General features: G+C 48.8%; 1 protein-coding gene across 4 annotated transcripts in view; it reads right to left on the bottom strand.

Annotated features, from left to right (window-relative positions):
* Window positions 1–22,912, bottom strand: part of SLC1A2 (solute carrier family 1 member 2) — a 152,158-nt gene that overhangs the window by 106,693 nt on the left and 22,553 nt on the right. The window contains exon 1 of one of the 4 annotated variants that reach the window (XM_041773749.1): window positions 8,687–8,967. The exons of the other annotated variants lie outside the window; for them this stretch is intronic. Within the exon in view, the coding sequence (XP_041629683.1) occupies window positions 8,687–8,718 (32 nt within the window). The 5' untranslated portion in view covers window positions 8,719–8,967. Of the gene's footprint in view, window positions 1–8,686; window positions 8,968–22,912 lie in introns of those variants that run through there. 4 annotated transcript variants of the gene reach the window in all.

The following is a 22,912-nucleotide window of genomic DNA, read 5'->3' as shown; positions in this document are numbered from 1 at the left end:
TCCTTCTCTTGGCGGCCTCCCACCTCCCTACTGACCTCCCCGTATTTCCTGCACCTCCCAAACAGTAGATCCAGAATCTTCCTCTAGGAACCCAAGCCAATGCAGAATAGGAGTAACACATGATCCCTCCCAGAAAGCAGCATCGAGAACCTTCACGTTAGTTCTGTCCTTGTCCTCTTTTCCCATCTCTGCCTCAAGAGAGGCGTGACTGGGGTGGGGGCTGCGCCTCCCGTCTCGCCCCACACGGATGATCCACGGAGGACACCTGCCACTGGCATCCTGCAACCATATGTGACAGAAGCAAGAAACTAACTTTGCGGCTGTCCGCCCCAAGGTGTGTGGCTTGTGGTTACGGAAGCGTAACCTGGTGAAAGCTGGCTGGTGCAGGGCTTATCACTCCTGGGGGACCCTTCTGATGGACACACCCCCCCCATCGGAGACCCAGGCTGCCTACCTTCCAAATGATACTTGTCTGAGGGCAAAACGGTACAGCATAGCCTTGTCTCCTTGAACCCAGAGATGACCATTTGCTTTCTTCTCTTTCTCTGTAACTCATGGTGCGTGTGCAGAGCCGGAACTGGTGGCGCCTAGAGACTGGGAGACTGGAACCAGTCAGGCCCGGTAGCTATGTGGGGGAAAGAGTCTGAAGATGAGGATCCTGGCCTGGAGATGGATGACAGCTCTCATCACCCTGTGGCTGGGCGACCCGGAGGAAATAGCTCCCCCCCCATACGAAGCCACCCCGTTTGCAATGCAAGATCCCACCAAGACCCGAGCTCCACTCCCGGCACTCCGCCTCTGCGGTTCCACGAGGACCAAGGCCAACTTCATTTTCTCCATCTCCTACTTGATCCATCAGCCTGGAGAACAAGCTAGACCCAGACCCAAACTCTCAAGGGAAGGACTGTCTCATCCACTTTACAAACCGCTCCTTTCTTTCCTCCCTTGCATTCCCCCTTCCCTCTGTCCTTGACATTTACTGAGTATGCACCGCGTGCTACATCTCAGGCCTGTCGCAGCAGGTCCCATGCCCGGGTCACTCACAGCGGCCACGCGGCTATTTTTGCCGTGTCTGAACACCATCTCCGCTATCTGTCAGTTAATAGTGTTTAACACTGACCGATCCTTTGTCCTTAAATGCACGTACATCCATCCTGAGAGGAGTTTTTACATTACTTCCCTGGATGGAAAACCAGTAGCACTGATGACTAGAAAGGGGCGTGTGTAAACGCACAAAACAATGAACATTTTTACTGACTTCGAGCTAGGTGCTACTTGTTGTGGGGCTTCTGCTGCCCGCCTTCTGTTTAAAAAGGAAAGCTGAGGGGCTCCCAGGTGTCTCAGTGGGTTACGCACCCAACTCTTGAGATCTCAGCACAGGGTCTTGATCTCAGGGTCACGGGTTCAAGCCCCACACTGAGCTCCACACGGGGCATGGAGCCTACGCAAAAAAAAAAAAAAAACAGTGGGGATCCCTGGGTGGCTCAGTGGTTGGGCACCTGCCTTTGGCCCAGGACATGATCCTGGGGTCCCGGGATCGAGTCTCACGTCGGGCTCCCTGCATGGAGCCTGCTCCTCCCTCTGCCTATGTCTCTGCCTCTCTCTCTCTCTCTCTGTGCCTCTCATGAATAAATAAATAAAATATTTTTTAAAAAATTTAAAAGGGAGTTGAAAGGTTTCAGGGTGGCAGTGAAACACAGCAGCACGTTTTAACCTTGTCATAATGAGAAAGATCGAAGAATCCAGAAAGGAAATGACCATCTGGCCATATGATGTGACATCACTGAATTTGTCAGCAGTATACCCCCAATCGTCTCCTGGGGCCCCTGAGATCATCTTCCATGTCATCAGGACACCCACCTCACACCTGGCATGAGGCCCTATCACCTACCTGCATCCTGACCACAGCGTGGCTTAGTCACGAGGAACGCAGAGCTTCCGGCCGGTCAGACGCGGGTTTGAGTCCCACTGCATCGCCGGGCCACACCGGCAAAGTCACTGAAGCTCTCACTACAGACACTTCCCAAGCGGGTCCTGTTTCCTTGCCTCCCACCATGTCCTCTGGCCTGTTTCAGGCTCCGCTCCCCACCCGGATATGGCACCAACATGGCCACAGGTCACATTCGCTCTGTTCCTTCCAACCTGGGCGAGCACCTGCTGGAGCACCTGCTGGAGCACCTGCCGGAGCACCTGCCAAAGCACAGCCAGGCCCTCGGGACCACCCTCTTGTTACCCATGGGTTGGGCTCACTGCCTCACCGGCCCTCCCAGGCCACGTCGGTGCCCAACGGCAGGCGAGCTGCAGTCTGGCTCCGGGCAGCAAAGCATAGCTGCCTGGTCCCCTGAGAAGCTGAATTTGAACCTGCAGCCTTGGTTTCCTTGGTGCCGCCGAATTGGAGAACATGCTGGTGATGCCTGGACATCCCTGCAAAGGAAGGCTCTGTCTTCCTTCTCTGAGGGAGAGCACACTCAAGGGTCCTGTTTGGGACCGTGTCCCCAAACCCCAGGGCTCTGCTGCAAATGCATCACTCAAGGTCTGGGAGAGACTCACCAGTGGGGCAAGGACGCCCGCGGTATCACTGCTGCAGTCCTGATGCTTCGTCGGACAGGCAGCAGCACAACCGGCTCCATTAACGTGCTCAACTTCTCACTAATGAGAGGGCACTTAAGCAACCATCACTCCGGAGACACAAATTCAGAGTCTCAGGCCCCACTTTGTGAGGTCGGTGCCCTTGGTAGTCCCATCACACAGCTGAAGAAGCTAGAGGATTTCAGTACCGTGCCTGAGTTCATCTAGCAGCCTGGACGCTGCCTAGGATGCCTTCCTGCCTTAGGGGACGGCCAGAGAGTCAGGCCTGTGACATCCAGAGGCACCGGGACCCACCGAGGCAGGGCCTGATCCATGTCTCGGGCCCAGAGAGGGCCTCCGCTGGGGGCTGGCACGGAGCCTGCGAGAACACGAAGGGCCTCCAGGCACAGAATGAGGGAAAGGGCTTCCCGGGACCAGGGAACAAAATGCTGGCCACCTCCGGCCTCGTCCCTCCTCCAGCTGTCCTTCTGCACTCTTTTCTCCTTGAATACCTTCTTTCAGGCCTCGGGGCCCATGGCCAAGTGCTGCCACTTCCATCTCAGGGGTGAGCCCCTTCTTGAGTTGGGCAGACCCAGCACGGACGCCCGTCACGAGGACCTGCCCCAGGCGGTGCCACGCGACAAATCGCAGGGACAGAGAGTGAGGACGGGAAGTGGCTGGTCCAGGGCAGGCTTGAAGCCAGGCTGCGGGTGAGGGGAAGAAGCCCAAAACCAGAGACAGAGAAGCAAGAAGCAAAGGTTAGAGGCGCAAGGTGAAACTAAGTGGAAAAGAAGTGAAAACATTAGACCCTGAGTCCATCAGAAATCGACAGAGGACTTCAGGCTGAGCTGTATCAAGGTAGAGGGCTGTGGGTGACCCCATCTGCTAGGCAGGGGGCTGCAGGCCCAAAGGGGCGGAGCTCCGAGTCAGGGAATGAACGCTAAGAAGCTGGATCCCTGAAGCATGAGAACCACGAGCCAAAGGAACAGAAATCAGACCATGGGATTAATAACAGCTGAAGTTTGCTGAACTTTCGCTCTAAGCCAGGCACTTCGCTAAGTGCTTTAGATAGATCATCTTATTCAACGCCCGCAGAACCCTCTGAGACCCCATGAGGCCAAGACCACAGTGAGTAGCACGTGGGCACCAAAGCTAGGTTGGGTTTGAACCAGACTGCTCCACATCCTCGCTCTGTGATCTCGGGCAAGTTACTTCGACTTTCTATTTCTCAGTTTCCTCATCTGTAAAATGGGATCATGTGGATATTATGTCGCACAATTGTGATGAGGATTAAATAAAACAACAGAGGTAACATTTACAGTGGTGACTCACAGACCATAAAGCTCTGGTCAACTTAACGGTGATAATCACTACTAACATTAGACCCTTTTAGAGACAACAACAACAACAACAACAACAATAATAATAATAATAATAATAAAGCACAGGGATCAAAGTGAATTTTTAAGTGATGGAGAGGGGAATCAAGCACGGCCAGTCGTCCTAGAGAAGCTGGGTCTGCAACCACCCCGCCTCATATCCTCATGTCAGTTCAGAAGAAACAAGGTAAAGAGAGGGAGCCAAGGTGAGAGGCCCAGGGGGAATGCAGAACAGAAGGGACAGAAAAGCAGAGGACAGAAAGGGGGCCCCGGATGCGACAAGTGCACAGCCAGGAGGCCCTGGAGACTGAACTTGGAGGCCCTGGCGGCCAAGATCCAACCCTCCGGTGGAAACAGGTGTCCTAGATGGGACACGAGGACCATGTCCTAAAACCCCAGGGCTTTGCTACAAACGCATCACTCTGGTCAGAGCCGTGCCTGAATGCGCAGGCCTGAGAAGTGACATCAGGATGTCACCCGACTCTGACTTCATTGTGGGGGAACTGGGGGGTAAAGATGTAGCAGTGGTACCAGCCAAGATATGCTCAGGGATCACTATATACAAGGCACTGCTCTATGTGCTTTATGCTTGAACTCACTTAATCTTCACCCGCACCCTATGAAGTCAGTTCTGTAGCATTTCCCATTTTGCAGGTGAACACATTAAGGCACAGAGAGGTCAAGTCGCATTCACAAGGTCACACAGCAAGCAGGTAAGTCACAGAGCCAGGAAGGAAACTCGGGTCCTCTGGCTCCAGAGACCATATTCTTAACCTCCAGGATCCGTAATTCCCAGCCAGGTTAGTCTCAGAAATAAGTTGATAATTCACTGGGCCTTGGAGTGTCCATTTTTGTCACTGGATCCCCAGCCTGCACAACAAAGTCTATGTAGAAGAGTCAACTAAAAAGCTAGGAATGGAGAAGTTGTCAGGCAATCCCAAATTGAGAGGCATTCTACAAAATAACGAGTCGATCCTCTCTGAAAGTGTCAAGGTTGTGAAAGACAAGGAAAGACCTAAGAAGCTGTCACCGGGGGAGGAGACCAGACAACTAAGTGCAATGTAGGATCCTGGATTGGATCCCAGAACAGGAGAGAGGACCTTAGTGCGAAAACTGGGGAAATCCAAACGAGCTCTAAGTCAACTGTATCGGAGCGGGGTTCATTTCTTGGTTTTAACCACTGTCCCCTGGTTGTGTGAGATGTCACCATTACAGGAAGCTGAGCCAGGGGCACCCGGGAACGTCTTAGTTTGGCAATTCTCCTTTCAAAAGTCTAAAATGATCTAAGACATTTTTTAAATCCAGCGTGGAGAAAACAAACTAGAAAGACAAATGACAAGGGATCAAAACCACTGACATTCTCCCTTTATAAGCTAATGTGTCCGATCTTTGTAATTACGTTGTTTCCACCTATGCAGGCGAGTCAGTATCCTTCATTTGACATCAAATCTGTTTTAAATTGTGGAGAACAGCAACACCAAAAGCTGGCAGCGCTTGGATTTAGAAGCCTGGGCCTGCTTCAGGAGAGCAGATTACTTCCACGTGCTTCCAGACTGTCTTTCCCTCGGACTTAAAGCCTCAGCGATGCTATTCTACAAACCTATCCGCCCCCCACACGTTGATGGCCGCTGGCCAGGAAAGGCTTGGATCACTTGGGGGCTGAAGGACTACTTTGCAGGCAGGAGCCAGCTTCCAGAAATGCAGCAGGTTTGGCACACGTGGGCGAACTGGCAAGCCAGAGAGACACAGGGGTCTTCGTGAGGGTCAGGATGGCTGGCAGCCAAGGGGGTGAGAGAGAAACAGGGGCCTGGTTCCAGCTAACTGGGCACAGGGCAAGGAGGTAAACACTGCCTGCATTAGCTCATTTCATGCTTCTCCACACTGGGTCTCAGACGCCTTATATCCAGGGATCCATTTGATCAATACCGAGGGGCGCGGTTACCAACCCCACATGCAAATGAGGTAGCTGTGGCTCAGAGATCGCCCACCCAGACAGCTAGGTGGCCACCCCAGGTCATCTGATGGGCAAAGCCCAGGCTCCTCTCTCCATTCATCCTGGACCCAAGGAAGACTCACGGAAAAAAAAAAAATCACCAAGCAGCTAAGAAGCCATGAACCTCCTCTCAGTGACCCCTGAAAAGCAACCCTCAAAGACTGGCCCTGGTTGGGTGTATTTATGCAGATTTTGCCCCTGTCCAGCTGACGTTGCCTGCCACGTTTATCAAATGCAGATAATTTAGACCCCAAACAAGGACAGTCGTTTTTGTTTGTTGGTCGGTCTGTTTTGTTTGTGTCCCTTGTTTTCTTTGGTTCTTGGCCTCAGTCATCTATTTTGGAGACCTACACGATCTAAATTATCTCAGCAACTGCAAATATCCCTTTCCTTTAACCCAACATGGGTTTTTCTTTAAGAAACCCAGGTTCCCCATCTGCTTCACGACATGGGCATTTCTAAACGAAAACACCTGCGCACAACAAATGACACCAGCACAGCTCTTGGAAGTTCCCTTCGTACTTTCAGCCAGAAGAATAAAGCCACATGGAACCAGGCGAGCTCCCCTCGATCGGAGCCGGGTCCATTGGTTTTGCACTTGGAAATGTAATCAGTGCCTCCCATCCCCCAAACGCATTCCAGTCCCAGTTTAGGATTCTGCACCCTGAAAGGAAAAGCAATACACAAACTTAGGAAAGGACAGAGGCCCCAGATCCTAAAAACACAGGCTCGAGTGGAAGCGACCTGATGCCTTTGCACACTATTACCTCAGGGACTGATTATTCTGAAACACTGTGCAGATGATGACACGTAAGACACTCGGGGGACCCTGCCTCTTAGGAAGACAGCAATCCTAAAGCAGCTCGCTGCTGTATATTACACACCTTTCACCAAACACGGAGGAAAAGCCTAAAAAGGACATTAACCCTGGCAGCCCCAAAGCCAGTTTAAAGTTGTCACAAGCCCAGCTGATTTGTTAAAAACCTTTATCTCCAAAAAAAAAAAAAAAAAAAAAAGCTCCCCCTTCCCATTCACATCAGCCATTTGTGTCTCTATGAGCAACTCTAAAAGTCCACTGCCCTTCTTTTCCATGAAGTTTAACTAGTTAGCATAAAACAAGAACCTTTCAAATGTGTTCGAGAAGGGCTGGGGGGGAAAAATGTGTCTTTTGCCTCTAATGGAATCCCTTGACTGGACTGATAAATGGTGTGCTTTGGATTTACTCCTCACGAAACTCACAAGAGCGTAAAAGGCAACCACGTTTCCCAACAAATACACAATCTGTGGTTCTCTTGAGTCAAACCCTGTTCAGAGTCAAGTCTGATGGGTGCAGTTAAAAGCTGCCAGTGAAGCTGGTCATCTTGGAAAGGGGAGATCTTGACTAATCGTAGCTGTGGAAGGAGAAGGAGAAGATAGAGAGATAAATCTGTGGATGAGCTTGTGGATTAAGTGCATCAGAATCTGTGATGCACACAAGCGGAGCCTGGCACACAGAAAGCACAATAGAAGTGTCAGTTCTTGTTATGGTTGCTATTATTATCACTAACATGGCTATTAAACCGCCCAGATTCACAAGACTACTCAAAGCCTTTGCCACATTTAGGCCACATTAGGCGGTTTAGCGCCGCCTGCGGCCCAGGGTGTGATCCTGGAGGCCCTGGATTGAGTCCCACGTCAGGCTCTCTGTATGATGCCTGCTTCTCCCTCTGCCTGTGTCTCTGCCTCTCTCTCTCTATGAATAAATAAATAAAATCTTAAAAAATAATAATAAAATAAAAATGCAATGCAGGTCTTTTAAAAGAAGGCAGATGTGAAATCTTGGAGGAGCAAACTCCCACCCACAAAGAACAAGGCGCCCCTGCCTCTGACATGTTCCTTGGGAGAGACCACCTAGCAATTTGGGAGCTTAGAAGCCTTCACTTAAGGCTTGAGAAGATGCCAAGGACTTTCCTTGAGAGTCAGTCCAGAGAGAGACATTTGATCACATTTTTCCAATGAGAAGCATATGTCCCGGGGTACATACGCTTCCTCCACTCACGTATGGATGGAAACAATGCTAAGTACATTCTGTCCCAAGAACTTACTCATGCTTACCCGACAAGGCTTAACTTTTTCATTTAAATCCCAGAAGCCTGCCATAACACCCGCCAACTGAAAGGTTGCTCTCAGAGCAACTTCTGGGCAATCCATTCATCGCGTGGCAATCCCCAACAGCTAAAACAAATGTTCCCTGTAGTCAACACACCCGTGGCGTTGGTAAAAAGCTGTGTATTTTCTTTTTTCCTTTCCACGATCATCACTAGAGACATCTAATAGATTCCATTTACCCGCCAGCAGCAAAAGCCTTTCCTTGCATGCTTATGTTGGGTTCAGGTTCATTACCTTGTTAAGGAGACATCTGATTTCTGCAGGCGATCTTTAAAAGGTCACATCTGTACATGGCTCACATATTTTCATGACCCATCTAATTGTATCATTAAATCCCTTGGCCGGGTTTCAAAGAACCCAAGTGGTCAGAGGTTTGGTAAGACAACCAGCACGAGGCAGGTCCCTGAACCGTTAGACACGGAACAGGTGATGCTCCATCAGCCCCGTAACATGGGACACCTCCTTGAAACAAGGAAACCTCCATTCCCTGGCTGGCTCAACTCCACCTAAGAATTCCACGGAAAGGGGACTGAGTTCTGCTCTGCCTTTGAAAAACAGCCCGGGTCGTGGCCCTGGTGGTCGCTTTGTAAGCACTAACCTTCTCCGGATATGGTCCTCAGGCCTCTTCATGGATACATACGTGAGAGTTATTCTAGGTGACCTCCTGTTAAAAGAGTTTTATTTTAAATCCCAGCTAATCTTGGCTGCTCCCTGGACTGGTCTGATCTCTCGACACATCTTAGTTCAGGTCTACACAGCAAGCTGCAAAAACACAGTGGGAGCAAGGCTGGTGTTTGTTTCCCTCTTTCCCTTGCTTCCAGTCAATCCCGTTCCATCAATCACCCTTTCTTTCTCCTCTGCATAAACAGCAGTGTAGGTGAGCCAAGACGAAAAGTCAAAAATAAAGAATAGAGCCGAGCGAGCCAAGCAAGGGCTCTCTCTCCAGCGACAGGGTAAGGCACTGGAGAGAGGCAGCCGGGACGTGCCGGCGCCTGCGCACACAGGGCCGCGCTGTTTGTTGTGAGCGCCTCCGGGTATTTTTAGAGTCTGTAGGGAGAAGTTAAGCTGCACGGGGTGGCTGGTATGCTACTAATGACACCCCAAGCTTAAAGATCCGGGCTTCACAGCAACTGCGGAAGCTTCAGGTGATTAAAAGCAACACTTGACTTAAAAATCACACACATACATCGGGGGTGGAGGTGGGAAAGACAGAAGGAAAAAAGTCGTTGGTGAACCAAACTGGAATTCAGTCTTGCAGAGCCCAGACGTAAGGCACCCCACCCCGAGGTACTTAGGAGTACCTCCCTTTCCTTTCTTTCTTTTCTTTGCTTTTTGGTCTTCTCAGGATCTCTTTGGGGGACCAGCCTTTCTGTGGGCTCCGCAGAAGTGAACGTGGGGATCCAGACCTGGCCAATCAGACAACCCTTTCCCAAGGTGGCCAGCCCAGGAGCTACTGAAATCCAGCTAAAGAGGCTGTTCCCAGGGGCGCCTGGGTGCAGCTCAGGTCATGATCCAGTCCCGCATCAGGCTCCCTGCTCAGTGGGAAGCCTGCTTCTCCCTCTCCCTCTGCCTGCTGCTCCCCTCACCCATGTTCTTTCTCCCTCTGCCAAATAAATAAATAAAATCTTAAAAAGGAGAGAGAGAGAGAGAGAGAGAGAGAGAGAGAGAGAGAGACTGTTCCCTGGGCCTCTTCTTGGAAGCAGCAGGAAGGAGGCACTCCTTATCGCCGGGATCATTACGCATGAGGATGCTGTAAGCTTCGTGCAGCAGGACACACGGGTCCCTGAAACAAAGATACCCAGGAAAGCCCAGCCAAGAGATGGGAAGGGGAATAGGAGCTCCATGACACCATTTGAGCCCTTGGCCCCACTCTGTCTGCAGCCACTGAATCCCTAGAAATCCCAGGGACCTAAGCCAATAAACTTTCCCCCTCTGTCCCTTTGAGGAAAGCACCCAAAAGAATCTGAATAGAGAGCTTGAAGTGTAATTTTTTTAAAACACCAGAAGAATGTTGAAGTGCAAGCCATAAGCCCATCCAGTCATGCCCACCCCGCTGTGGGAGAGGACACCAGGCGCTCAGCAAAGATTCCCAAACTGTCCTCATTTGCCTCGGAAGGCAGACGGGAACTTCCAAGACGATCCTCCTTTGTGCTTCGGGAAGATGAAGTGTAACAGCTATTCCTCATAAATGTCACACGGCACCCTTTGATTTTGTTGTCTTTCCCCCCAAAATGCAAAACTTCCCCAATGGTGTGCATGGTCCTCCACAGTGTGGAAGGACCGACCCCTCACCATGTAATCCCCTCCACTGAGTGAAGCCGATGCTGACAAACGTAACGAACACCTAACAGTCTAGCGGCCTGCACAAACCAGCCAACAAGCAGGAGTCATACAGTTCCTTACACCAACGCCATCAGAGTAAACCCTCACAACAACTTTGGGAAGCAGGTGCTAAAACACGCCCATTTTACAGATGAAGATACTGAGGCTCAGAAAGATTGGATACCTTGCATGAGATCGCACAGCCAGTCAGAAGGAACGTCAAGCTTCCAGCCCAACTCTATGTAGCTACAAAGTCGGTGCTCGGCCACTGGGAACGGGCCCCCCCTTCCGTGGGTTCGCCCACTCGTCGACGGACCTTTACCTCCTGTTTCCCTCACATTGTGTTTCCCCTCCTGGACTGTCAGCCTCTCTGTATTTCCACTTCCACAAAGTTTCTGTTAAACCTGTTTTATGTCTTCCTGAGCCTCATGTGTTCAAGTCTCCATTACCCCACTGGGTGATTGATTCTTCAAGAGGGGTAAGAAGAGGGAACGGGGCCAGTTCTATCTTGGATTCTTTAGCCCTTGGGAGAATCATGAATCCATTTGTCAGGAAGAAGATGCCCTATAAATCCAAAAGCCCAAATCGTTAAGTTTTCCCACTTCTCCCAAAAAGCAGAAGATGGATGCTTTATAGCATGCTTCAGACACTTAGAGTATTACCGTTTCCCTGGAGTGAAAGAACTTAGATGGCCCTTTTTGAACCTGATTCTGAAGTCTGAATCTGCTCTCCCCACCCAAAACCACAAAAGTAAAAAAGCCAGGGCACCTGGGTGGCTCAGTGGTTGAGCATCTGCCTTTGGCCCAGGGCGTGATCCTGGATCCTGGAATCGAGTCCCCTGCAGGGAGCCTGCTTCTCCCACTGCCCATGTCTCTGCCTCTCTCTATGCATCTCTCATGAATAAATAAATTCTTTAAAAACAAAAAAGTTAAAAGCCTCCAACCACCTAAGGAAATTACCAAACGTATATGAAAAAAATGTATATACAAAGATGTGCAAGAGAGTGCGGGTTACAACAGGGAAATGTCAGAAGTAACCTAAAGGCCTAGCATGAAGGGATTGGCGTCAACGTGTGGTATAACTACGATTTTAAAACACTTGAACCAATTAAGTCATTAAAGTTATGTCTAGAAAGAATATGGTAGGGAAAAGAAAAAGAAAACCCGCCATCATCCTCAGTGAAAAGTGCAGACTTCAAAATGTATATTTTTACAAAAATAACAAACACCCCGACTGAAAGGGCATGAACTACTATAAGAACCAGGATGGGATTACGAAGGAGTTTATTTTTTGTTTAGATGTTTGCCTTGTGCCTTCTGGATTGAAAGGTGTTTGTTGTTTGTTTTGCTTTGTGCCACATGATTCTTCTAACACTTGTTATGGAAGAGAGAAGCCTGCAGATAAAGGTGATGAGGATTAACGAGATGATGTCCCTGGGGTCATCAGAGAAAAGGAATATACGAGCTGGGGAGGGAGCCCGGACTCTGGAATCAACTGCCTGGGTCTAGATTCAGCCTCTGCTGCTCACAGGCTACATAACTGAGCAAGTTACTCAATTTCCTGTGCCTCAGTTTCCCCCATCTACAACAGGGATGATAATCCTACCAACCTTGCGGGGTCATTCTAAACCCGTCACATGAACATATATGACGCATTTAAAACGTTGCCTGGCATAGCATTTGCTCTGTACACCGAGGTACACTCTTCATGGCATAAATTACTTGAAAGTAAGCACCCCATCTAATTCCTTTCTGACACCTATCAAAGGGCCCGAAGCACAGTGGGTGCTTGATCAATGCCTGCTGGCTGTGCCCAGTTGGATTCTAGAGGGCGGTGCTGGTGTTTTGAGGAGCGGCCACCATGATACCTTCTCCTTGGTGACATCTCCCTCCGACCGGACCCATGGAGCTTCTTAGGGCTGAAGGGAGAGCAGCTGTCCAGTGGCATGTTTGGAGCTCAGAGAGTTAATAAAAGGGACCCTTGAGAAACTGTATGGCTGCAACCTAATAAAGTTTAGCAATGACCCATCATCTTCCCCCACTGCCCCAGTCAGGAGTTGTCTGGTTGCTTGGAAGAGAAATGCACTCAGACAAAACAAAAGAGGAGAACATGGTATTGTCAGGTGCAGAAATCTCATGGGATCCAAGAACAAGAAACAAAAGAATAATAGAAGCTCCCTTGTCAAATGCAGTTTGCACCAGCGGTTGGATGAATGGTCAGGTCGAGCTGGGAATGATTGTTTTGAAATGATAGCGTAATGCTGTAAATATTTTAACAAAAATGTATAAAAGCATTTATTTGCCAAACTCTGGATGACCTCAGATCCCACGTGGAACACGGACGATGATTTTTCTCATCCGTGCGGCTTGCTTCTGATCTGTCTGAATTCTGACCTCAGCCTTAGAATCCTCTGAGTTTTAGAAAAGTATCTGTACAGATAAGTGGATGGGACCTTCCTCCTTCTCGAATAAGGAAGACCAGCCCAGAGGCCATCTGCACAGCATATGGCCATAACTCAAAATGACAAGTGCACGTTGCATCCAAGAATCCTAAACGAGTCTCCAACAGTCTCAGCTTTAGGCCCAACGGATCAGAGAACTCAGATTCATCGCTGAAGCCAGCTCGCTGGCTGAATTACCTCCCTATAATCGCCACTGCGGCATAGTCTTTGGTGTCCCAACTCCCAAATCTTCAGATTTACCAAGTCTAGGGGAGGAAAATACCATCACAGAAGTTTGGCACATTTATCTGTTCGTGCTATTGAAAAATTACACAAAGAACTGAGAACCTGAACCACAGACGTGGGGGGATGGTAAAGCATTTTTTAAACCTAATCATCCACCTCATGCTTTACACCTGAAGCAAAGAAAAGACGCCTAGAGAGGTCAAGGTGATGTGCCAGGGCCAGGAGGCCCACAGCCACAGTCTCAGAGAGGCACCGGCTTCAATTTCTCAGAAACCCGTTGTTACGAGAGACTCCTAACTCTGGGAAACGAACTAGGGGTGGTAGAAAGGGAGGTGGGTGGGGGTAGGGGTGACTGAGTGACGGGCACTGAGGGGGGCACTTGATGGGATGAGCACTGGGTGTTATTCTATATGTTGGCAAATTGAACACCAATAAAAAATAAATTTATTTTAAAAAAAAGAAATCCCTTGTTTATCAAGGATAAACTAAAGAGGTATTATAATAAAAATTTCTCCACATACTGAATGACTGACAAGGTCATATCACATGGGGGCCTCAGAGTAAACTAATGAGAGTGACAAAGAAATATGTAGAAATGAAAGCTCTCCCCTTATAAAAAGGGCACTTGATGAGATGAGCACTGGGTGACATGCTATATGTTGGCAAATTGAACTCCAATAAAAGAAAAATAATTAAAAAAAAAAAAAAGAAAGAAAGAAAGAAAGCTCTCCCCCTTGACCCTTCTCTAACTTGAAACTCAGGCCAGTAAATCTCCCAGCTCGGACCATCCCTGCCCTCCTGTCTTTAAGTTAGGAAAATGGACAGCTCTTCAAAAGACAGAAGTAGAATGACACTTGAGAGTGTACAATATGACAAGCACGTCACGGACTGTCAGTCATTTCGTCCTCATGACAACCTTGCAGGGAAAATATGACTCTCTCAGCTGAGGCTCCGAGAGGTGGGGCATTTCTCCAAGGCCACGCAGCGAGTCGGCTTGGTTCTAAAGCCTACAGGTTTCACAGCCCTGTGCCTTCCATTCCTCCAGGCAGGAGATGCTGCCGAAGGGCATAACTAGCAGTGAAATGATCTTTTCCCAGCGCCTTAAAGAGACACGGTTTGGGACCTGGAAGTTATGTCAGAAGGCCAGTTCCACAGTGAGCCAGGCCAGCCCCTCTGCTTTCCGGACTTGCTCTTTCTCCAAGGTCTGTTCCTTCAAAGACACAGAGCTTGGTTTCATTCCTCTCTGGCTCCCTGGGTCCTTCGTAGCATCTTCTAACCAAACTTCTATAACATTTTTTTTTTAATCTTAACCCTAGAGAAATTTGTCTCATCAGAATTAGAAGAATTTAAGCAGAGAAGACAGAAAGGAAGGCATAAAAGCACCTGCAAAATCTTTCTCTGGGCTTTAATTACTGCTTGCACAACATCAGGTTTTTCTCTTCACGGAATGCCTGAATTCTTCTACCCATCTTGCCTCCTCTCACTCCTCACTCTTTCACTGTGTCAGAAGAGGAGCTGTCTCTTTTGAAATGTGTACGTTTCCTAGATACTTTCAGACCTGGACGGCCTCAGACACTGTTGCAATGAAATTCAGGGATGTTCCCGTAAACCGCATCTCAAGGCTAAAGCAAAGACATGCGTATGTTGTTACTTGGATGGCAGCTTCAAGCATTTTCTTGTGGAAGAAGGCAAAAGCAAATCAACGTTTACCCGTGAAACTGAAAATAAAATCAGCTTTAAAAGGTTGTGTCTTGGGGATGCCTGAGTGTCTGTCTTTGGCTCAGGTTGCAATCCCAGGATCCTAGGATCGAGTCTTGCATCGGCCTCCCTGCAGGGAGCCTGCTTCTCCCTCTGCCTGTGCCTCTGCCTCTCTCTTGTGTGTCTCTCATGAATAAATAAAATCTTTTTAAAATAATAAAATAAAATAAAATAAAATAAAATAAAATAAAATAAAATAAAATGTGTTTTGAACACTCTAATAGATTTCAGGGGATGTGGCCACATTAGGGGAGTACTGATACATAACTTAGGGAGCAATCATTTTATCACAACAGCTAACATAGTAAGAGGCTTGCTGCGTGCCAGGAACTGCTCCATACACTTTCTATGCATTTATCCTCACAACCACCCCTAAGAGATATGGTTCTATCATTAAACCCATTTTATATATGTGGAAACTGAGGTTCAGAAAGGCTAAGTAACTTGCCTTAAAATTACCCCCCGAGAAGCTTATTGGTGACTAACCTGCTATGCTTATTTTTAAATGAAAATGAGGGCAGTCGTTTATATCTCTGTAAATTCCAAACATACACTTTCTGACTCTCTCCTCCTCCGGTGGCCTCCCCCATCCGCTCACAGAGTGGCTACACGAATGTGTTCCTGGCCAACCAATCGCCGTGGGTGGCTGTCTTCACTTGTGGGCAGGATCATCTGAGCAGGAATGGGTCAGATCCTTCTGGGAATGAGAGAAAGTGCCAGTTTAAGCAGCCTGCTTCTGGAAAAGTGACTGGGCCACCCAGCCTTTTACATAACCCGAAAAAATGCGAGGAGAACAGGGTCTTTGGCTGCTGAAGAGGATCCCAGGCAAATGGCTCACTCAGGTCCCTCCCCATAGACGGGATGAGGAGGCAAGCACCTCCCCGAGTTCCCAGCACTCTGACTGCTCCTGCGGTTAGAGCCCTATCACCTTCCCCTGGAGGATGAGTGTGTTTCCTGAGGACGTCCTGAGCAAAGATCATCAATAATTCACCCCTGCATAGCTGACAGGAGAGGGTTTGCTGTCATGGCAACAACCGAAAGACCTTGTTGTTTAAAAAACAAAAAAACAAAAGTGTCCAAAAAGAAATGTGGCTATTTTTTCATGAACATTGAATTCCTGACAGCAACTATGTGTGAGTGAGATGAAAATGGGTGGGGAAAAAATATCTTAAAAATGCAGTCTCTAAGTCATTTTCTAAGACTGGAAAATAAGACACAAAAGTGCATTTCTTGGCTTCACACTGCACCCTTCTGGAAGGAGGAGGAAGTGAAAATACGACATCACTGCTATACCCCATTTGCTATCTTCTGAAAACGGACTCATATGAAAAATTCATCCAGAAAAGCATTTTCCCACACTCTTTTTTTTCTCTTAATATGTGTTTCCCCCACCTAATCTTTACCACAACATTATGAGGCTAAAATCACCCCCATTTTACAGATGAGGAAGCTGAGTCCTTAGAGATAATGGCCAAGTCGAAGCCTAGAAATGGTGCAAGTGGAATCTGCACCCAAGTTAGCTTGACTCCAAAGTCTGCATATGTCCCTCATACCAACCCTTGTGGGAAAGGAAGAAAACTGAATCCAGTTCGGGAGTGGGATTTCCGCAGAATGTATTTCAGGGGAACGGACCTTCAGCAATTTTCACCATCAGAAGTATTTAAAGTGTCTTTCATCACATAGCTGAGGAACAAGAGGGAGAAAAGCGAGCTTTACCAGCCTCCTACTTTCATCTTGTGTGGAATTGCGAGCCAGACACAACAACAAGCTCTTCTCCGCTTCACTCTGAATAATCTTACATATGTTTTTACAGAAAGATAACATCCTCCCCACAACGCCCCGCAATCTGAGCTACTTGAGCACAGAGCCTGAACCTTCCTCACCTTTGTTTTTGGAGGCTCGGGAAATTTGTGGGAGAATCAGTGAAAAAAAAATCAAGAAGAGAACAGGACACTTTAAAAGCAGGATCTCTTTGGGGCACCTGGGTGACTCAGCGGTTGGGTGTCTGCCTTTGTGATGTGATCCTGGGGCCCTGGGATCGAGTCCTGCATCGGGCTCCCCGCAGGGAGCCTGCTCCTCCCTCTGCCTGTGTCTCTGCCTCTCAGTGTCTTTCATGAATAAATAAAACCCTTTAAAAAAAAAACGCAGGATCTCTCTAACTTTGTTTCACGCGTTCAAAAATTCCAAGCAAAATTGACTCGAGACCCTTCACACGACTGGGGGAATTCACCCACTTTTCCATCGGTGCAGCCCGGTGGAGCACCAGCCGGGGAGGAAGCAGCTGTTCTCAATCCTTCTGGGAATGAGAGAAAGTGCCAGTTTAAGCAGCCTGCTTCTGGAAAAGTGACTGGGCCACCCAGCCTTTTATATAACCCGAAAAAGTGCCGGGAGAACAGGGTCTTTGGCCACTGAAGAGGATCCCAGGCCAATGGGATCCCTTCTTCTCATCCCAAAACACTGCTGAGGGCTTGGGTCTGGAATGAGCATGGATTTCACCTCCCTGGGTTCCCGGGGGCTCTCTGTAAAATGAGGATTCTGTGAAACTCAATGCAGAGGTCGTAAAGTTGAAGGTTGGGGATTGTGATTTGTATATTTTCGATGGTCCGCGTGACATTTAGTACCCGGTTGGGCCGGTTCCAGACAGTCATTCATTCGGTCGGCAGCAAGCGTTGGCACAGCACCAGCCCAGCCGCAGCAAGGAAAGAGCTAAAGCACCACAGTCCGCCTGATTTAAAACCAAACCAAGAAACTTCAGTAGGTAGAGCGGGGAATTTCAAGCATGTGTGACAATAAGCCACAGAAAGATGTGTCTTTCTGTTTCTCACCGTGGTGCAGCACACACACACACACAGGCACACACACACAGGCATACACATACGAGACAACCCAACTCCTTTCTACAAGCTGTGTACTCAGATGGTTTCGGTTCTCCTCTAGTTCATATTTCTAACTTGACTTTTGTCTACATAAATCGATTTCTTCAAACGGAGGGTCACTGGAGGGGAGGGGGCCAGGGAGATGGGGTCCGTGGGTGACAGGCATTAAGGAGGGCACGTGATGTGATGAGCACTGGGTGTTATACTCTATGTTGGCAAATTGATTTTAAATTAAGAAAAAAAAAACTAAAAAAAAAATCGATCTCTTGACCCATTAGATGGTATGACCAGCAGACGGAGAAGCACTCCAAAGCTGTGCTAACCATCACTTGAACCGAGTGTTCAAGTTAGTGAACCCTTGAAATGCGATCAGTATGCCATGAGATGTGCCATAAGCTTAAAATACACAGCAGATGTGTTTCAATAATACCAACATTTAAAGTAAAATACCTCATCAATGATTTTTCTTATCGTTTACGTGCTGAGGCAATCCTGGTTTGGACAATTTACTTTGCTGAGACCCATTTCACCCATTTCACTCTTTTCCTGTGGCTACAAGAAAAATTATTACTGACGAGGCTCACATTCTATTTGTAGCGGACAGCACTGACCTGGTGCAGGGTCAGCAAGCCGCCCTGGGTCCAAGCCACCCTGCCACCTGTTTTGGTTAATCAACTCCTACCGGAACCCATCCTCACACCCATCCTCACACCTTCGCTTACATATTGTTGAGCAGTTGCAACACAGCCTTCGTGGCCTGCAAAGCCTAAGATCACCTGCTCTCCAGGCCTTCGCAGGAAAAGTGTGCTGACCGCTAACAGAGCACTGGGGTGCTTGATACCCGCCGTCATTGTGCCAGGGGTGGACATACATACCTGTGCGATTGACTTGGTACTGATGGCAATCCTGCAAGAGGACTTTTCTTACCGCATTGTGCAAATGAGGCTCTGAGGGATTAAGTAATTGGCCCAAGGTCACCCAGCCAGCCGCGGGGAACAGAGCTGGGATCTGAACCTGTGCTCGTGGACAACAAAGCCTGTGCTATCATTTCTGCTCTCTATGCTCCTCCCCTAACCAAAACCAGCTCTTCCTAGCTAGATGTAGTGCTAAATTCCACCTCTGTTGTTGGAAAATCAATCGGCCCATCAGACTGCCAACCAATCCAGGAGGAAACAAGGATGGTTGGGAGGGAGGGTGGGGAGAGGAGACCTTCCTCAGGGATTCCCCCCCCCCCCCCGCCAGAGAATTTAAAGGTTGTGACTGCTCTTTTAGCAAATGTCACCTGCCTTCTACCCAACATGCAAGTAAGTACTGCTCAGACGCTGCTCCTGGAGGGACCAAAGCATAATGGCTTAAGCCTCTCTTCACTTCAGTTAGAAACTTTCATGAAAGATGCCCTTCTTTTCTTTTCTTTTTTTTTTTTTAAGATTTTATTTATTTGTTCATGAGACACAGAGAGAGGCAGAGACACAGGCAGAGGGAAAAGCAGGCTGTCTCAGGACCCCGGGATCACGACCTGAGCCGAAGGCAGATGCTCAACTACTGAGCCACCCAGGTACCCCTGTTTTTCATTTTCAATCTTAATACCTTAGGGCTTCAAACGTCAGATTTGGTGGTCCCAGATATTTAAACAAAGTCACTCTGAAAAAAAAATAAATAAGTGTGGGAAAGACTGAAAAAGTTTCCTGAGGTTACTGTTAACTGAAAAAGCAAATAATGAAATAGAGTGATGCCTTGTTTGGGTAAATAAGTAAAAATCATTTATAACTGTCCTCTTCTGCGTGTGTGTGTAGGTGCCGAAAACTATTCTCAAGGGGTGTATGGAATTCTTTCGGCTGATACGTACTTTTAAATTTTTGTTACAAGGAAAACATATTTCTTGCAAATTTAAGTTTCCTGGTTGAAGGGCACCTCAGTGCCTCAGTGGTTGAGCGTCTGCCTTTGGCTCAGAGCGTGATCTTGGGGTCCTGGGTTCGAGTCCCACATCGGGACTGCTTCTCCCTCTCCGTGTCTCTCTGCCTCTGTCTCTGTCTCTCATGAGTAAATTAATAAAATCTTAAAAAAATAAGAAAGAAAAGAAAGTCTCCTGGTTGAAGAAGCCATGCACATTTTCTGGGATTTTTTTGTTTATTTTTTTAGGGCACTGCTGATTTCCACCCAGGAAGGCAGAGAGAATGTGAAATCTTGTGAGTACAAGGAAACCGGGGATCTTTCAAAGCTCGGTCTGGAAACCCAGGGAGCGCCTCCCTGTCTTTGAGGAAAAGTGGGGCTGCAGCGCCCCCCTGCGTCCCAGCCTGGGCAGAGGAAACCGCCTCCGATGTCCGGGCCATCCCATACAGACTATTAGGACCCTGCCAGGACCAGGGTATTCCTGCTGACTGAGGTTGCTGTCCTGCTTCTCCTTGCCAGGCCAGGCACGCCAGAGGGTTTGAGCTCCCAGGTGCCACATTTTAGCCACTCAATAAAGGCCCCCTGGGCTCCCCGAGTCTTCTCCCGGTGGCAACAGAGGGGCTTGGCATCTGCAAGGGAAGCCCTGAGTGCTTCGCAGTGTCCATCCAGCCTCAGAATCCTCAGGATCTCCTTTTCTGGGAGATTCGGCAGCAGCGAGGTACGCGGTGTACTTGGAGGGGGAGCAAGCCTAGAAGCAGCATCGACACATTCTGAAGGATTTGTCTACCTTGAGGCTCAGGTCCAGGTGCTCTGGAGAGATGTAAGCACAACTGGGCTGGAATGATGACATGTCTTCAACAGCCACCGGGTTTTGAGCACCCACTTGTTCCAGCACTGCTCAAATGAGACTTGACCTTCATTCCAGCCCTGCACATAGATGCTATTATTTCTACTTTATAGCAGGGACAGAGCTTGAGGCGCTGACGCTAAGTCACTCATCCTGTAGGTAGCTGGCCCTAATTCAACCATCCTTAGCTCCTTCTTCGTGCCAGGTGTCCTGCACTAAGGTTTTGGTTTGAAGGCATGAAGATAGCAGGGAGCAGAAGACCAAGGGGCATCATCTCCAGGCTGCCAGGCTCCTCGTGGCTGCCATCTGACTCCACTCACAGAAGGCCGCCCTTTAACCCTTAGCGGAGGGCCAGACATTCCGGGAGCATCTGGTAAATCCATGAATGGCACCACATCTGGGATTTGAGCTCGGGGTGAGTGTGGTATTCCAGGAGAGCCTTGATGTCCACAGTTGCCTTGCTGAAGACAGAGGCCAGTCCAGCCCCCCATCTTGCCCCTGCCTCACGGCTAACATGGGGTCCCTCCCCTGATCGCTGCAAACCCAGATGGTGGCAGGTGACCCACAGCAGGCCCAGCCCACCCTTCCCTTCTCTCTGCCACCTTACTGTCCTGAGCAGAGACGGCAAAAATCATCCCCAAACTGGCATTCATTGCTAAGCTTTTAACCAAATTAGGATTTGGCAACCAAAAAGAAGCATTCAGATAAAAATGGAAAGGATGTTTTAAGAATTTGGAAAAAAAAAAAAAAAAAGAACTCACCAGCCACTTTTCCTCTGAAATTTGAACAGTCCCTTTAGTAATTTGTGAACCCCCTTACCAAAAATATAAAAATCATTATGAATATGAATAATACATGCATATTAAAGTGGCATGTTGACATTTAAAAGACATGACAAAGGTTTGATGTCTAAAATGTCCTGATCTTAAAAGATGGGAGAGAATAGAGACCCCCTTTCATTAAAATGTGTTTCTACACATTTCTTCTTGCCCCCCTGGCTTTGTTCTCCGGAGCATGGCTAGAAGAAGCCCCATGGACCTTGAGACTCTGTGGTAACGATGACCCAGCGCTCTCAGGCTCCCCAGTGGAGCCCGTCCTCCCTCAGCAATTTGCAAGCTCACCCCCTTTCTATCACCAACTCCGGCCCCAGCCCCTGAACAAATCAAATCCCAAGCAAACCCTGAGATCTAACTTATTTGGAGAGGTAAAATCCTCTATCTCCTGTAAGATCCCCCAGGATGCAATCCTTCTACCCCCCGCCCAGCTGTGCGGTGGTGACGGGTTCTATTCCCAACACTTCAGTGAAGGCCTGAGGTGCACTCTCGCCCCCCAGACACGCCCTCAGCCACGCGTGGGGCATCGGAGACACATGCGCTGGGTCATAGCCTCAACCTGCTGCCCCGGCTCTGAGAACTGCTCCCCTCTGACCCTCAATGACATGTGTGCCCTGGGACAGGGATCACACAGATTTGGCAGCTTGAGCCCACTGGAGCAAAAGGCCACTTTTCAAATATAGGAGAGCACAAATAGCTAATTTAACTCTGCTGATTAAAAATAAAAAATTCCTGGACACCTGACTGGCTCAGTCTGTTAAGCATCTGCCTTCGGCTCAGGTCATGATCCCGGGGTCTTGGGGTCGAGCCCCGTGTGTTGGGCTCCCTGCTCAGGGGGGGAGTCTACTTCTCCCTCTCCTGCTGCCTGTAGCTCCCCCTCTTTGTGTGTGCTCTCACTTTCTCTCTGTCAAATAAATAAATAAAATCTTGAAATAAATAAAAAGACAAAAATTCCTTAGCTTTAGTCAAAGGAGCACAAACTTTTTTTTTTTTTTTTTTTTTTTTTGCCTATAGAAAATAACTGAGTGACAGCTGAAAAGGCCAGAACTGGCAAGGTGGGCCGGCCCCTTCTCTTTTCCCTGGAGAGTTCATGCCACCACTGCACCGTGTATGGAAGGCCTCACCTGCTGGAAGGCCTCCGTCCCACCAGCCAAGAACAGGACAGAGTTCCAGGAAACTTCAGACCTGTAGATTGTAATCCTGTTAGTGGAAGTGAGCAGGACCAAATGGCCTGGGGTTTGGACAAGTGAGTACAGAGTCCTGTTCTATTGCACAGCCAAGGGGCTGGGCATGACGCGGGAGGTGAGAAGGTGATGCACACGCAGTAAAGGGAAATCTCTCTGTGCTCGATGGAGGACAGAGCTGCCCAGCATGTTGCATTTTTGAGCAGAACATTTCCCATCCTGGTGGGTATGGAGGGCACAGTGCCCACGGGGACCACCGTTGTCCTGAGGAGCCCATGGGCCTCGTGTGGTAGGCACGGGCTATGGTCAATAGTCACGACCAGTGATCCTGGACCCCCAGGAGGGGGTGAGCTCTCACAGGGGCCAGAGAAAGTGCCCTCCCTGGTGATGCCGTGGCTGTGCCATCTGCGGTGATTCACGATGACTTC

This window comes from Vulpes lagopus, chromosome 11 (assembly GCF_018345385.1).
Source record: "Vulpes lagopus strain Blue_001 chromosome 11, ASM1834538v1, whole genome shotgun sequence".
Classification (NCBI taxonomy): domain Eukaryota; kingdom Metazoa; phylum Chordata; class Mammalia; order Carnivora; family Canidae; genus Vulpes; species Vulpes lagopus.
The sequence above is the reverse complement of the archived record's forward strand: the minus strand, read 5'-3'. Positions and strand labels throughout refer to the sequence as shown.